Below are 16,903 nucleotides of genomic sequence, written 5' to 3' on the forward strand. Positions count from 1 at the left end.
GCCAAGGACTACGAAATGCAGGCGGAAGAACTACATTTCTGGGCAGTTCCTGCACCGGAAGCCCCAGCCTCCACACTTCCTCCTGCTCATGACGTCACTGGGCACTACGTGTTCTCTGTTGCAGGAAGCTTGTCAGGTGAGATGGGGAAAGTGTCGCACACCGCAGCAGTGGCGGTATGACGTCATGCTCCCGCTAGGGCCACAGTGGGGGGCCACAGTCACATGGGTTGTCTATAGGGTCTCTGTGTAATGGCAGGGAGTCAGAAGTATTTTTGGCCCATAGGAGTAGCAGTGTGGTCCTGTCACCGGTGGGATGGGGCCCCTGCTGGCATGTTGTGTATTGGTGATATTCTCCATGTTTTCTGTCAGTATCAGTTGTGCCCATACATTACATTAGTGGACACTTTGGTTCATGTGGGGTCCCAGGTTGACACCTTATCACCGATCCACAGAATACTGATAACCAGCGGGTCCTGTGCCCCCCATATGATCGGAGTGGTGGGTGATCATGAGCACCGCCGCTCCCTACACTGGACGGTCAGAGGAAGGTACAGCATTTGGCTGCTGTCAGCCCCCCAGAGTCTGATTTCCAGCCACCACTCCTTGTAAACAGGGGAGACGAGGTCCCTATTTTCGTGACTGATGTGGGACTGTGCAGTGTGACATCGCCCTGGCGATCGGACACTTATCCTGTGGATAGGCGATAAGTTGGCATTCTCCTCCTGCAGTCCTCTCCATTATGTGCGCGCTCCCCGCAGTCTCACTATGCAGCCTACTGCTGGTTTGTGGAAACGGGGTGAGGTACATCATCCGTGAGCGTTACACTATACAATGCTTACTGTCTTTTATTCCCTGTATCTGTTCCTTTAACAATTATTTGGTCTCTTCCCTGCTCTGCTGGGCCTGTAGAGGGAAGAATACTTACCCGCTTCCTGCCTTCACCGTGCTCCAGCCCCAGCTTGTCGACTTCCAGAATGGATGTGGGTTATGTGTGCCACTGCAGCCAATGACTGGCTGCAGCAGGGACGTGTCCCCTCAAGCAGCACCTGACCCAGTGACGTGCCTCCTGGGATGTATGTCACTGTTGCGATCAGTCATTGGCTACAGTGCCATGCGTGGTCACGGTCCATTCTGGAAGTTAACAAGCTGGGCTCCTTCAGTCCACCACTGGATCAAGCGACGGGAAGCAGGTAAGTATACGTCCCTCCACATGTCCGACGGGAAGGGTTGACCAAAAATGCTGAACAACCCCTTTAAGGAGCCAGTTAAACCAACCAATGAGCCAAATAGCTATCCTGGAGTGCAACACAAAACAACTTAGGTACTTGTCCAGCCCTGGAGTGGATGTATACCTGTGCACTACTGGGCACACAACGCATCGACACAATGGTTGCTGAGTAACAACTATGTGCACTAGTGTTGTGTCACTGTTACTATAGAGCTGCATCAAACAGTAGACTGCACACAACTCACTCGCCTCATGACCCTCGAATCCCTGGATTATATTAGGCATTATATAAATACCTGATCTCTGGAGTCTTGTCACTGGGTTCTCACCATTCCCAAGATCATGTGTCCATCATGGTGATCGGGGGAAATAGAAACAGCTAAAGTGTTTCATCCCCAACACCTCGGCTCAAAATCTGGAGCAAGACGCCTGCTGTTGGAGGGTGCCATTGGAGATCTCACAAGGAAGACGAGATCATCACGTTCCTGGGGTGGCGTCCGGTCCGTTTATGTTGATGGCCTATCCTCAGAACAGGCCATTAATATTTGATTGGAGGGGGTTTGACACCCTGCACCCCTGCCAATCAGCTGTTTCACAGTATCTTCAATGCAAGTGCTGGAACTATAAGGGTACTTTCACACTAGCGTTTTTGTTTTCTGGTATTCAGTTCTGTCAGAGGAGCTCAATACCGGAAAATAACTGATCCGTTTTATCCCCATGCATTCTGAATGAAAAGCAATCCGTGCAGGATGCATCAGGATATCTTCAGTTCAAGAGAGTCTTTCACCTAATCTGAGCGTTTTAGACCGCTCAGATCAGGTTATAGACTCTTTGACCCTCATTACAATGGTACCTTTCTCTTCTGTGTCCCTCGTCCAGATAATGAAAATAACACTTTTTAAACTTCTGCAAATGATCTTCTGAAGGTGGACGTCACGAGCGGCACCAGAGGACGGCGGGCTGGGAACTGGCCCGCACCTGCGCACTGCTCTGCCCATTATGGGCAGCGGAACAGCTTTTTTTATATTGCGCTTGCGCTGGCCAACTAAAGACAGCCGTCCGGCGCATGCGCAATATGAAAGGATGTTCCTCTGCCCATAATGGGCAGAGCAGTGCGCAGGTGCGGGCCAGTTCCCAGCCTGCCGTTCTCTGGTGCCGCTCGTGACGTCCGCCGGCTGGAGGTGTGTTTTTCTGGGCACACCGCCCAGTAACGCTGCCCCCGGGCACCTTCAGAAGATCATTTGCATAAGTTTAAAAAGTGTTATTTTCATTATCTGGATGAGGGACACAGAAGAGAAAGGTACGATTGTAATGAGGGTCAAAGAGTCTATAACCTGATCTGAGCGGTCTAAAACGCTCAGATTAGATGAAAGACTCCCTTTAAGTCACTGATCGGCGTTTTGAACGGAGGAAATACCGCAGCATGCTACGGTATTATCTCCGTCCAAAATTCCGGATCAGTTGCCAGAATGCCGGCATTAATTTACATTAAAATGTATTAGTGCCGGATTTGGCATTAAAAATACTGCAATGCTGGATCCGTCCTTCCGGTCTGCGCAATAGAAACTGATCCGTTTGTCCGTATGACATCCGGAGAGACGGATCTGTTCTTGCAATGCATTTGTAAGACAGATCCACATCCGGATCCGTTTACAAATCCGTTTGCATGCAGATTGCCGGATCACTCTGCCACAAGTGTGAAAGTAGCCTAACTCCATCCATCGTTGGTAGTGGATGGAGCTGGTTACTGCAATGCTGCTCTTGTTCACTTCTATGAAATTATCATGTTTTTTTTATTTTTTTCCGCGTGGTGTTTTTTTAGTCAATCAACATTTATTTCCCTGTGGGAAAATGTCTGAAGAACAACCAAGAGTTTGCTGTGATAAAAAAAAAAAACTAAGTGACAATAACAACAAAGCATAAAATTGTAGGATGGTTTCTCATTTTCTATTGGCCAGTCAGCTTGGCTGATGGTGAATAGGAGGAAGCCTCTGGCAGACACCACTGACAGTGTCTTATTTCACCTGAAGGTAAAAAGATTAGGCATGTTGAAATTTAACAACCCAATCCTTTTCCCCCCGATATCTGATGTCAGGAGAAAGACAGCACAGCCCCATATACGTTAAATGGTCGTCAGGTTCTGCTGTCATTAATGGTCATTGAATGCCTTTACTACACAAAGTAATCTGATTAATCCTCTTTAATCTGAAGTTATGTTTCTTTCTTTGATGATTAGGTTTACTCCTCATGAGCCTCCACTGAGCCCCTGCTGGGAGTTGTTGTTCTTAAAACCTTAATAGGTGAGTTACAATAACCCTGTGCTTTGGGGGTTGATATATTAGATTAAGATGTAATAAAATGATGAGCTCTGAGTATATACGTAATGAGGTGGAGATGTCGGAGAATGTAACACTTAGTCGCTCACTTATTACAGGAGGTTGTATATGTCTTGTGTTGTAATACCAGCCTTCTTGTTCTACCTGTAGGCTTTATGTGAAGCCATTCCATTGCCCTCAGGATGCTGCCTACCACCTCAGTGAATTCTCGGACACAAGGCAATGGCACGCTAAGCTCTCGAGATGCGGCACGACACACAGCCGGAGCCAAGCGCTATAAGTACCTGCGGAGGCTTGTTCACTTCAGACACATGGACTTTGAATTTGCACTCTGGCAGATGTTTTATCTTTTTACTTCACCACAGAAAGTGTACAGGAACTTCCAATACAGGAAACAGACCAAAGACCAGTGGGCGAGAGACGACCCAGCGTTCCTCGTCCTCCTCAGTATTTGGCTATGTGGTATGCTATATCAACAAGCAGAGTCAAGCATTTTTTCATATAAGTGTCATTTCTCTAAAGTTGCACAGGTTCTCCCATCTACTACCTAAAAATCCGCCTTCAGCTAACCTGTGGAGAGAAGACACTTTGAGCAGTACTTACCCTTCCTTCTCTATGCCAATTCCACAGTCCAAACTCATAATCACCTGACTGGATGCGCGTTCTTCCTCTGACATAGTGACTGGGTGTTCTTCTTTTTCCTCCTGTTCAGCTACATGCGCTTTATGTAAAGAGGAGCACATCCAGTTGGGTGGTCTTGTGATACCAGCAGGGGTCAAGGCATTGACAGAGTAACAGAAGGTTAGTTCTGCTCAAAGTATCTTCTCTCCACAGTTTAGCTGAAAATGGCTTTTTAGGTTCAGTTCTGGAGAACCTGCTTTAAGGCTGGGTTCACACCTGAGCGTTTTACAGCGCGTTCAAACGCGCTGTAAAACGCTCAACACATGAAAACCAATGCTTCCCTATGGCCCTGGTTCATACTTGAGCGTTTCTGAAAAACGCCCTACGCTCAAAAAAGTTCTTGAGCTTCTTTGGGGCGTTTTGTCACGCGTTCCCGTACATAGACTTTCGGGAACGCGCGACAATGGGCGTTCGCTTGTCTCTGTATGCACGATTGTAAACGCCGGTACAATCACGCATACAGAGCGCTCCTTTCAGAACGCTCAGGTGTGAACCCAGGGTGACTATTCCTGGCACAATTTTTATTTAAATTTTTTGTTTCAGTAGGAAGTATTCTTTTGTAAAGGTTTATTCCCATCTTAAGTATTTATTACATATCTACAGGATATGCCATAAATGCCCAGTAGTTGCTTGTCCCACCAAAGGGACCTTGATTAGGTGGCTACAGCAACTCCCGTTAACTCATTTTTGCCTGCCATATGTTCCATTCAAATCTGTGGGAGCTATGGAAAAGCCAAGGAAGAAGTGTCTGGATAAATCTTCTGTTACTTCTCTTGTTCTCATTATATACTTGTATATATCATTTGTATTTGAAGTCAGAGATGGTCGCAGAACTTGGTTCTTGTGTAAATCTATACATTTAGTATATATAATATGTATTTTTTTTTTGCACAGTGTCTACTGTAATGTTTGGGCTTGTTCTGCAAATGGGGTTTGTGGAAACCCTGAAGCTTCTCCTCTGGATTGTGTTTATTGATTGTGTTGGTGTGGGGCTACTGATTGCAACCCTTATGTGGTAAGTTATTCTCAGAGTACAGTGTAGAATCATGTCGCACGCCATACTGACTTCTAACGCCTTTGCTTGCCTTAACGAGAACCTGTCATGTGGATATTTGATTATAATCTAACTAATTATATACAATCATTAACTACTAAAAAAGTGCCTTAGATGTATTCACTTACTGGTGTGACAGATGGTTACCTCATAATATACACACAAAGATGCCAGATGCCGCATGCTAATGAGCTGATTCGAGTCCGGCGTGAGGTCATCGAGTCCAGCGTATATTTAATTCAGAGCTGTAGCCACTCCCCTGCCCACCTGCTGCTGATTCCTATGGAAACAAACTGTCATTCAGCAGCAGGTGGGCGGGGAGAGTCAGAAGCTCATGAATATGCATGACTCATCATTATCAGCTGGAGCTTTTCAATACAAGATGTTGGCAGATTGACTGGGTCAATTAAAGAAAGTGACCCAGCATTTTGCTAAGAGAATCAGTCACTTATTTATGTTGCCCTTACTTAGGACACCATAAAACTTTAAATACAATATTATTGCTTGCATTTGGTATCTGTCAGATAATCAGCACGTGAAGGCACACCACCACTGTATAGCAATATCAACAGGTGGGGAGTATACCGGCATACCGTATCATAAAATGATTAAAGGTTCGCTGCCTGATACAGGTTACATCCAAGTTTGGTCAAATAAAAGTTCAGTTCTGTAAAGCGATGCTAGCGAACACTAGAAAATGTGATGCTTTAATGATTTAACATGTCTGTTCTGTGCTCTATATTTTAGGTTTATTTCTAACAAGTACCTGGTAAAACATCAGGGAAGGGATTATGATGTGGAATGGGGTTATGCGTTTGATGTCCACTTGAATGCGTTCTATCCTCTTCTGGTCATTCTGCATTTTATCCAGTTGTTCTTTATCAAATGTAAGGCGATTGCATGTTGGACATGTGTTTTTGGAATGCATTCGTGCCACTGTACATAATTGCTGAATATTTTACAATTCCTATAATGAACTGATGACAGTGCTCTGTAGTGTCCTGGTGACATCATGTGTCGGATACAGTGCATTTGGAACGTCTTCAGACTCTTTTCACATTTCGTTATGTTGTGGTCTTATGCTAAAATAAATTCAAGTTTTCCTCCATTAATCTGTACTCAGTGCCCCATAATGAGAAAGTAAAAACAGCATTTTGAAAATGTTAGCAAATGTATAAAAAAAAAAAAAAAAAAAAAAGTGAAAAACTACTATCTTGCATGGACATAAGTATTCAGACCCCTTACTATGACATTTGAAATTTAGCTCTGGGGCCTCCCATTTCTCTTGACCATCTTTTCAAATGTTTCTACACCTTGATTGGAGTCCACCAGTGGTAAATTCAGTTGGTCATGACGTGGAAAGGAACACCTCTATCTATATAAGGTTGTTGACAATGCAGAAGGGAGAAGGGTACAAAAAATGTCTCCTGTACTGAAAGTTCTGCAGAGCACAGTGGCCTCCATTATTCTAAAATGGAAGAAGTTTGGAACAACCAGGATTCTTCCAAGAGCTGGATACCAAACTAAGTAATCGGAAGTGAACGACTTTGGTAAGAGAAGTGAACAAGAACCCAATAGTCACTCTGGATGAGCTCCAAAGATCCTGTGTGCAGATGGGAGAAACTTTCAGAAGGTCAACCATCACTGCAGCACTCCACCAATCTGGACTCTATGGCAGAGTGTCCAGAAAGAAGCCTCTCTACAGTAAAATACACATGAAAGCGAGCCTGAGGTTTGCAAAAAGCACCTAAAGAACTGGCTGTGAGAAACCAGATTCTCTGATAGGATGAAACCAAGATTAAACTTTTTGGCCTCAATTCTAAGAGGAAATGAGGCACTGCTCATCATCTGCCCAATACCTTTCCTACAGTGAGTCATGGTAGTGGCCTGCATCATGCTATGGTGGGTTTTCATTTTCAACAGATAGACTGGCCAGGATTGAGAGAAAACATAATGAAAATCCGATCCAGAGTGCTCTGGACCTCACACTTTGCTAAAGGTTTACCTTCCAACAAGGCAATGACCCCAAACATACAGCCAAGACAACACAGGAGGGGCTTAGAGACAACTCTGTGAATGTCCTTGAGTGGCCAGAGCCTGGGTTTGAACCCAATCGAACATCTCTGGAGAGACCTGAAAATGGATGTACACTGATGGTCTCCATCAATCCTGACAGGGCTTGGGAGGATCTGCAGAGAAGAGTTGCAGAATGTCCCCAAATCCAGGTGTGAAAAACTTGTGGCATCATACTCAAGAAGACTGTAATGGCTGCCAAAGGTGCTTCCACTAAGTACTGAGTAAAGGGTCTGAATACTTTTGTCAGTGCAATATTTTACTTTTTCAATAAATTAGCAAAGATTTCGAACAGTCTGTGTTCACTCTCTCGTTACAGGGTATTGAGTGCAGAATGATGGGGAAAACCTCTAACATAAGAAAATATAAAAAAAAGTGAAAGTGTTTGAATTGAAGACTTTTACAATGCTCTGTACGTCATTCTCTAGGTGTCCTGGACATCATAAAGCTCTGCCAAAATCTGTGCCATACTTCTTTGACCTCTTGGGAGAAATCTTTTTTAAGCAGTGTTGAAATATCTGGCACAACACTAATGATTAATTTATGAGCCAGATTATTACTAGTTCCGTGTGAGATTCTCTGCAGAGTCAAATGGGGTATGAGAGAATCTAAACAATTCCGCCGCCCATTTGTGGAATCCCAGTTAATGGATTCCCAGTGAGATTATTTAACCAATGTATTTAACTCACAAAATCGTTTCTAGTGCAGATGTCCAGATATAGCAAGGTAGTTACTCTGCTTAGTTTCTCAGCCCAGTAACTAATTGAGCTTCACTTCCCATTTCCCCCACATCTCATGTAATCTGAGGTTTATTGTAAGGCATGATAACATGTGAAATACAGACTTATTTAGAGATGTTGCTTTATAATTACTGTACTTTTCAGATCTTAAGACGCACACACAATTAGAAGCTTAAAAATAGAAAATACAATTTTTCTGTATATAATTTATGGGGGATATACAGTTGATATGGTACAGACAGTACAAAAGCCAATGTCTTATAACACTGCCAGCCACAGTGCTCCCTGACTATACCAGCCACAGTGCTTCATCACATTAGCAGCCATAGTGCCCCCTGACTATGCCAGCCATATTGCCACATTACATTGCCAGCCATAATGCCCCCTGACTATGCCAGCCACAGTACCTCATCATAGTTCAGTGAGCAGATACCACACAGTTTATGTGCACAGTACATGCTGCGTCCTCACAACTGGGAGGACCTGTCAATAATGGAGCTCAGAGTCTCCTGCTTCTAATGCCAACATGTAGACTATTAGGGCTGTTTCACACGAGCGTGTCCATTGCGGGAATCGTGCTCGGTGTGTAAGTGTGATCCTCCGCTGTGGACTTGCAGGAGCGCACGGCATTATCATGATTTATAATGCTATGTGTCTCTGCTTGGCCTTTTTTCCACAGAATAATAGTGACATAAAGCTGTCAGTATGATTCTGTAGAAATAAGGTCATGCAGAGACACATAGCATTATAAATCATGATAATGCTGTGCGCTCCTGAAAGTCCAGAAAGAAGGATCACACTCGCACAGGGAGCGTGATTCCCGCAATGGACTCGCTCGTGTGAAACAGCCCTTAGATGCACCAGAAGATCGAGAAGAAAAAGTGCGTCTAATAGTCTAAAACTACAGCACAAATATATTTCTATTACCTAATTTTCTCTTATGTTCTCTTTGAATCCCTCTGTGTCGTGAACATAGGGTTAAACACTCTCCAATTTTTGTATTTTGTATTTTTTTTTTTTGCAGATGTCGTCTTGTCAGATTGGTTTATTGGATACTTTGTTGGGAACACATTCTGGTTGATTGCAATTGGTTATTACATCTATATAACATTCCTTGGATATAGTGGTAAGTTACAGAATCAGGTTTTTATTTTATTGTGTGCATTAGTTAAAATTGTAACCTCTATTGAGTTAGGTGTAAGTCTCACAGCATTTGGAAATAGGATTAGGAACCAGTTAGGTCCCTAAGAACAGTACAATCCTGTCATTATGATGTGACATTATGGAAAGTATCGGCTCATCCATTGCTCTTCTTTTACTCTTGTGAATTCATTGTGCAGTTGAATAAAATCTATTTCAACCCAAGGCAAAAATGATGGAATCATCACACTCAGAGAGTGTTCACCCAGGGTTTTATTTTTTGTATCATACCATATATTCACCTCGCCCATTTCCTGCTGCTGTCAAGACAGGAGCAGAAAGTGGAGCACAGTAGGGGAGATAAGTGCAAGTTCTGTCTTTTTATTTTTTTATGGTATGTGCAGCCTTGGGGAGAAGGTTTTTCTGTGCTGGAATACCCGTATAGAATCAAGAAAGAAAACAAAAAAAAAAAAAAATATATATATATATATATAACATAGCTCAACGTTAGGTAAAAAAAATGATTGAATCATTTTTAATTTGCAGATTTAAAAGTGTAATAAATGCAAATTAGTCTGCAGTAAAAGTGAGTGTTGCCGGATTTTACTAATTGAAAGAAAACATGGCCCCAAACAAGAGAGTTGTCAATCAAAACAGAAGGGATAAAAGATGTTGGCTGTTCTCAGTCATTTGTATGTAAAACTTCTTTGACCTCTTGGGAGAAATATAAGTGCAAATATAAGCAAAATTGGAATGTTATAAAAAGGGAAACACGTTTGTATATAGAATAGCTAAAAAAAAAAGCAGCACTAACGCCTAAACGGAAGAAAACTAGGCTACATTGGGCTAAAAGGAAGCAGTCATGGAGTGTGGATGAAAGTGATTCAGTGACGAAGGGGAGAGCCGGGGCAGCCAGTCTCATCGGACTCCTCACCGTCACAGCGCTGGAGCGCGTTGTGGGGTTCGGCATGCCAGTACTCTAAAAGTACTGACTGCCAGCCCAGAAGTGACAGCATGGTAGAGGTGACAGGTTGCCTGAAAGAAAGTATAGCTGTGTCAAATGTATACAGCAACAGACACTATGGGGGGAATTTATAATTTCCCCAATGCCACTTTTCTTGTGTAAAGTCGCAAACCCCCTGTCACAAGTAGAGTTTCTATACCGGCCTCACTGCTTTCCAAAAAGGGGGTTTGGAGAGGGCAGGGCCGATGGGCCCCACGCATTCACTTTCATTTACTCCAGTTTCCTGGCGTAAATAAAAACAGAAATCTACGGCAGCTCAGAGCTGTTTAGACACACGGGCTGCTGGATGATGTATGATGAGGCCTGCGCCTTGTCATAAATTAGGTGCACCCTCTGACAGCACAGGATATCATAGACCAGCATAAAATGCCAATCTATGATAAATTTCCCCTCTTTTAAAAAAATAATAATACAGGTTTTAAAGGGGTTGCCTCTCATTTTATATTTATGGCATATCCTTTGATTAGGCCATGAATATCTGATTGTGGAAGGGACCGACACCCTGCAACCTTACCGATGAGCTGTTTGGGAGTAGCTTAGGCTTGTGTAGTGGATGGCCCTGGTTGCTGCAGTGTTGCTCCCATTGAAGTAAATGACCATAGGCTAGGGGTGGGGAATTCCATCCGGCCCCCGACTCCCTGCACCGCACACTGTAAGGGTCCATTCACACGTCTGAAACGTGTTTTGCGGATCCGCAAAACATGGACACGGCAATGTGCGTTCCGCATTTTGCGGACCGCACATTGCCGGCACTAATAGAATATGCCTATTCTTGTCAGGACTTGTTGCGGACAAGAATAGGACATGGGTCCGCAATTCCGTTCCGCAAAATGCGGAACGAAACTACGGACATGTGAATGGGGCCTAAGAAGCGCTACCTACAGTGTATGTGTGTGTATATATATATATATGTATATATACATACTGCAGGGGCCATCTTGTGTTGTAGGAATACAGCACATTTTTTCATTAAGCACCTATCGGTGTCGAAGTGGTTTATTTTTAAAAGCGCTTTTTGTCCTGCAAGTAGTAGCGTCACACATTTATTCCTTGGAGTGTAAAAGCACATTAACCGTCTGCTGAGTCATTTCTCTTATCCCTGAGAATATAGCGCTCTTGTTCATAATTTTTTATTTTTTTTTGTTTTATAATTGAAGTGCAATTTCTGTCTTAGTGCCAAACCAGTTTGGTGAGTTATATATGCGACCCATGTGTCGTTTCTATCTTTACAAAAGCAATTGTGTGCCTCGGAGTGAACTGTAATAAGGCACATATTTTTTGTCTACATTTGTATATTAAAATATAACTACTGATCCTAAATCCTAAAATGGCGCTTGCAAAGAAATCCCACACCTCAGGTCGGTTTCCTCTGTGGATTTTATTTGACGTGTGTGAATGAGATTTTGTGCATCTACTTTGTAGCTGCTGTAATATGCTGCAGATTTTCCGCTCGCAACTTTGTGTTCGATAATCTGCAGCATATCTGCCACATGTGAACATTCCCTAAGGCCTCTTTCACACGATCGATACGGATTGTGTCAGGATGCGCTCAGATTGTGTTTAGTGAAACTCGCACCATTTCACAAGCAAGTTCAGTCAGTCTGTCTGCAATTGCATTAAGTGTTTCCGTTTTTTCCACGCGGGTGTGCGGATCAGTTTTCATGGGATTTTGACGCATGTGAGAAAAACTGAAGATTTACAAACAACATCTTGCAACAATCAGTGAAAAACGCATTGCCTCCAAGTTACATGCGGATGCAATTAATTTTTCAATGAAGCCCCATCCGCTTCTATGGGGCCACAACTGCGTGGAAAACATAGCATATAGAACATGCTGTGATTCTCACGCTTATGCAGAATTGATGGGTGAAAAAAGGGCAAAGACCAATTGAAATGAATGGGTCAGGATTCAGTGCAGGGGCTATGCGTTCACTTCATGCATCGCACCCACGCAAAAAACTTGCTTGTGTGAAAGGGGTTTAAGAGAGATTTGTGGAGCTGCCAAAGTATTCAGCTCAAACAGCATTGCCTAGACTGCACGCAGTTGTATCCGCTTCTCAGCTAAGGGCAGAATAAGGTCTGGAAGGGTATGTTCGCACAACTGGCCATTGGATAAAATAGAAATGATCTCCGGTGCAGATTACAAGTGAATTTTGCAGAGATATTGCAAAGGTTGACAATCCTTATGAAATCCACAACATAAATTGTGGAAAAATACCCCACGTGAAGGTAACACAATTGGTTTAACCTCCTTAGGCCCCATGCACACGGCCGTGTTTCATAGCCGTGTGCGGGCCGTGGAACCGCGGCCTGGATCCCTCCTGAGAGCAGGAGCGCACGGCGTCACTGGTTGCTATGACGCCGTGCGCTCCCTGCTGCCGGCACAGTACAGTAATACACTGGTATAGATCATACCAGTGTTTCACTGTATTGCGGCGGCAGCAGGGAGCGCACGGCGTCATAGCAACCAGTGACGCCGTGCGCTCCTGCTCTCAGGAGGGATCCAGGCCGCGGTTCCACGGCCCGCACACGGCTGTGAAACACGGCCGTGTGCATGGGGCCTAACAGTCATGTTAAAATTGGAAAAACCCTCCCAAAAATGTCACCTTTTTTATTGTAGATTCTTAATCTGTGTCTGCAGTAAATCTCACAACTCAGGGGACACTAGTGCATTTTTAACCCCTTAGTTACTAAGGACGTCACTAATTTTAGCCTTAATAATATTTCCCCTTTGTGTTCTAGTAGTCATAACTTTTTTATTTTTTCTTCAATTTTTATTTTTGTGGATTATTTTTAGTTGCAGTTTTTTAGGAACCATTTTGGGATCTTTATAGTGCAGGCATGCTCAACCTGCGGCCCTCCAGCTGTTGCAAAAATACAACTCCCATCATTCCCTGACAGCCTACAGCTATCATCCTACACAAGGGCATTGTGGGAGTTGTAGTTTTACAACCGCTGGAGGGCCGCAGGTTGAGCATGCCTGAAATAGTGTATTAGATAACTTTTTAATTATTTAATTTTTAGGGGGAAAGATTAAAAAAAATGTTTTACATTATTTTGTGTCATTTATTTACAGCATTTACTGTTTTTTACAATTTTTTTTTTTCTCTCCTCCTGTCAGCTCTGTAGCTGGTCCCTTATTCTCCTCCACACTGACAGAGGGGGGGGGGGGGGGGGGGGTCCTGTTTTATTTGCTCATATCTCTGTTGTGGTACCAGCTAGAGATATGGGCTTTGTATTGTTGGAAAGCTGACATTCCAAGCTTCAGACAATACCAGAATGACAGCAGTATGTTCTGTACAGGGGACTATATCACTGATAGAAATGGGGATGCAGTGAATACAGCTGAAAGTAAAAGCTGTTCTTTACCCCTCTACGTTTCTTGCCAAGCTCAGCTCGGGCAGAACAGTTAAGTACTTTTCCCTCTGCCGGAGCTGGACTCGGGCAAAACAGTTAGGTGGGTAATATGTAAAGGCTATTGCTGATTACACTTTTCTGTTCTCTCTCCTCAGCACTGCCATTTTTGAAAAACACGGTCGTATTACTTTATCCATTTGCTGCGTTGATAGTACTGTATGTCCTGTCATTGGCTCTAGGATGGAACTTCACCGCCATGCTTTATGCCTTCTACAAGTACAGAGTGAACTGAAGATCTGCTGGCGTTCATGTTGATTTTGTATAAATTGTAAATATCCCTTTTCCTTGTCAAATATAAAGTCTCTGGTTTAAGAATTTGGATGTTTGTTTCTTGTCACGTAGAAGCTCAGATAGTTGAAAACGAAACAGAACTCCGAAGACTCCACCATTTTTAAGTATTCAAGAAATTGTGGGATCTGTGCACTTTCTATACTACAGCATCAGACATGTTATCCATTATCCCTTATATCGTATGCTGCAATAAGGGTACACAGAGCTGTGGCTGCAATTTGTTGCAAACATTTTTCTTGCCTTTATAAGTTAAAGTTGGGGGCTTTATTTAACCCCTTCACACAACATAACAGTGCATCATGGTAAAGATTAACTTTTGCTCACATCAATGTACAGTTACATTATGGGGTTGGAGCAGGCACATCAGTTTTACCCATGGCAGCAGGAGCCAGCTACAATATACAGACACGTTCCCACTTTAAGGGCTGAGATTGGAGCTAGCTTTAATCCTGGCCATTTATCCATTTAGATGGTGTGGTCAGTAACAACTGCAGCATCTAAACAGTTAGAAGATGGGGACTCCCTCTGGCACTCCCTCTGTCACGCCATCGGATGTCAATGGTTGACAAAGGCCTATGGGTCTGCCAAGTACAGAAGCCTACTAGACTGTGATTTGTTTTTTGTAAGAGAGATTGGTAAAACATAAAACACTATATAAATTGGTAACCCGTGATCATACTGGACCTCAGAATAAACTAAGTGTGTCAATTATACCGCACTCTAAATGGCTTTAAAAAAAATCCAGATTTGCTTTTTTTCTTGTTCTGTATTGTCAGATTGCTGCAGATTTCAGCTCTGCGTTGCAAAAGGTGAAAAGTCAAAATCTGGACCTCATCTTAAGTTACATGCAGATTCCAGTATGGACACTCTCCACAAGATGTGGATGAGATTTTTTAAAACCTCAACCACAGCAGTTACACCACATGTGGCCGTAACCTCCATCGATAAACAACTAAAATGTTACAAAGTACAACAATAAAATTGCAGCATTGTGACAACAGCATATGTGGTATGAAGTCTGCACATGCTTACATCTTCTGTGTAACCAGATACATTTTTGTTTTTTAGTATATGCCGCTTTAAAGGAATAACATTTTTCATTTGGTTACTTTAAATATTATATTTTTTTTTTTATGGAACACAATTTTTCACATTTTCTTTCTATATAATTTTTTTTAATCGCACAAAGTGTAACTAAAATACTTTTATAAATAGTGTCCCCCTTACCGATACAGATTTTGGTTATATAGTTTACAGTTACCAGTATTGGGAGCTAGTAGCTGTAGTGTGGGCTAGTGGTGGCATTGTTATTTTAATGTATTTTTTGTTTTGTCTGTTTTTTATTTTTACTAATTACACTAACTTGGCTATTTTCAAAAGTCCCATAGAAGTGAATGGAAAGAGAATGTCTGGCCACCTCTCCGTTCATGGTAGTAGATTTGGGGCCAGCACCTATTGGACATTTATGACATATTCTCTGCAATACCCCTTTAACATTACATTCCCCCCCCCCCCAATCACCCTGTAACTGGGGCTGACATTAGCTCCAGTTTCAGGAGGTATAAAGCCTCCAGAGCGTAATGTGAAAAAATAAGTACTGTATTTTACAGACTATTAGATACACTTTTTCTCCTCGATCTTGTGCCGCCAGCTTCTGGTGCGTCTAATGGTCTAAATGTTGGTATTAGAAGCAAGTTACTCTGAGCTCCATTCAGGGGTGTGGAATTCCTATCGCCCGACGCCCGGGACATGCAGTTCCGGGCTCCAGGCAGGTAGTTTGTGCAGGCAGCTTAGCCCTGCGGGCAAGTAGCAGGGCTAGGGTTGCGCCGGGTTTTCCTTTAATACACAGCCCGGTGCAGCAAGTCCGGGCTGCTTTTCGCAGTGTTACCAGCGCTCCTGTCAGCAGGCCAGACGGCCGCGGAAGCAGTCATTGAGTGAGGTCTGAGTGACTGGGAGCCGGAGGCGTGGTTTCCGGCTCCCAGTCATACACTGAGAAGCAGCAGGCGGAAGCGGCAGTGACGCGCGAGGTGAGTTTTGACTAGCCTCGGCCCTCCTCTCTCTGAGTGACAGGCGGCGGCATCGCAGTGAGCAGAGCCCAGCTTGATGATCGGATGGTAACTCACTCAGTCTCAAGAAGGAAATGCAATATTAGCACACAGTGTATAGAGTGGGTAATCCACAATGACATGGAATAGTTTCAGATCTTTTTTATTTACTGTAGTGCCTCCTCAGTCACAGGTTTTGGTCTTTTAATAAAGTGCCACATAAAAATAAAACTAACCCTTTAGTGTCAGTGACAACTGTGGTGCTGATTCTCCTTGCCGGTGTGGGTAGCCTTACAGGTAAGGCCTCTTTCACACTTGCGTTGTCCGGATCCGGCGTGTACTCCACTTGCCGGAATTACACGCCAGATCCGGAAAAACGCAAGTGTACTGAAAGCATTGGAAGACTGATCCGTCTTCAAAATGCTTTCAGTGTTACTATGGCAGCCAGGACGCTATTAAAGTCCTGGTTGCCATAGTAGGAGCGGTATACTTACCCACTTCAGCCCCGCTAGGTGAAACCCCCTTCATGACCAGGCCACTTTTTACACTTCGGCACTACATTCCTTTCACCGTTTATCGCTCGGTCATGCAACTTACCACCCAAATGAATTTTACCTCCTTTTCTTCTCACTAATAGAGCTTTCATTTGGTGGTATTTTATTGCTGCTGACATTTTTACTTTTTTTGTTATTAATCAAAATGTAACGATTTTGTTTGCAAAAAAATGAAATTTTTCACTTTCAGCTGTGAAATTTTGCAAAAAAAACGACATCCATATATAAATTTTTCGCAAAATTTATAGTTCTACATGTCTTTGATAAAAAAAAAATGTTTGGGCAAAAAAAAAAAAATGGTTTGGGTAAAAGTTATAGCG

The 16,903-nt window shown here is 43.2% G+C and overlaps 1 protein-coding gene across 1 annotated transcript; it reads left to right on the forward strand.

The window, feature by feature from the left end:
- Positions 1-44: 44 nt before the first annotated feature.
- UNC50 (unc-50 inner nuclear membrane RNA binding protein) lies at positions 45-14,008 on the forward strand. Its single transcript, XM_044287906.1, has 7 exons — positions 45-136; positions 3,465-3,528; positions 3,715-4,026; positions 5,140-5,260; positions 6,047-6,186; positions 9,137-9,238; positions 13,789-14,008. The coding sequence occupies exons 3-7, from the start codon at positions 3,747-3,749 to the stop codon at positions 13,923-13,925; spliced, it is 780 nt and encodes a 259-aa protein (XP_044143841.1). The 5' UTR covers positions 45-136; positions 3,465-3,528; positions 3,715-3,746; the 3' UTR covers positions 13,926-14,008.
- Positions 14,009-16,903: the final 2,895 nt, after the last annotated feature.

Source organism: Bufo gargarizans, chromosome 3 (assembly GCF_014858855.1).
Source record: "Bufo gargarizans isolate SCDJY-AF-19 chromosome 3, ASM1485885v1, whole genome shotgun sequence".
NCBI lineage: Eukaryota > Metazoa > Chordata > Amphibia > Anura > Bufonidae > Bufo > Bufo gargarizans.

Excerpts from the sequence above, each read along its gene's own strand:
- UNC50 (XM_044287906.1), top strand. The coding sequence starts at position 3,747 with ATGCTGCCTACCACCTCAGTGAATTCTCGGACACAAGGCAATGGCACG. Across the intron at positions 4,027-5,139 it reads CCTCAGTATTTGGCTATGTG|TGTCTACTGTAATGTTTGGG; the intron begins GTATGCTATATC and ends TTTTTTGCACAG. Across the intron at positions 6,187-9,136 it reads CCAGTTGTTCTTTATCAAAT|ATGTCGTCTTGTCAGATTGG; the intron begins GTAAGGCGATTG and ends TTTTTTTTGCAG.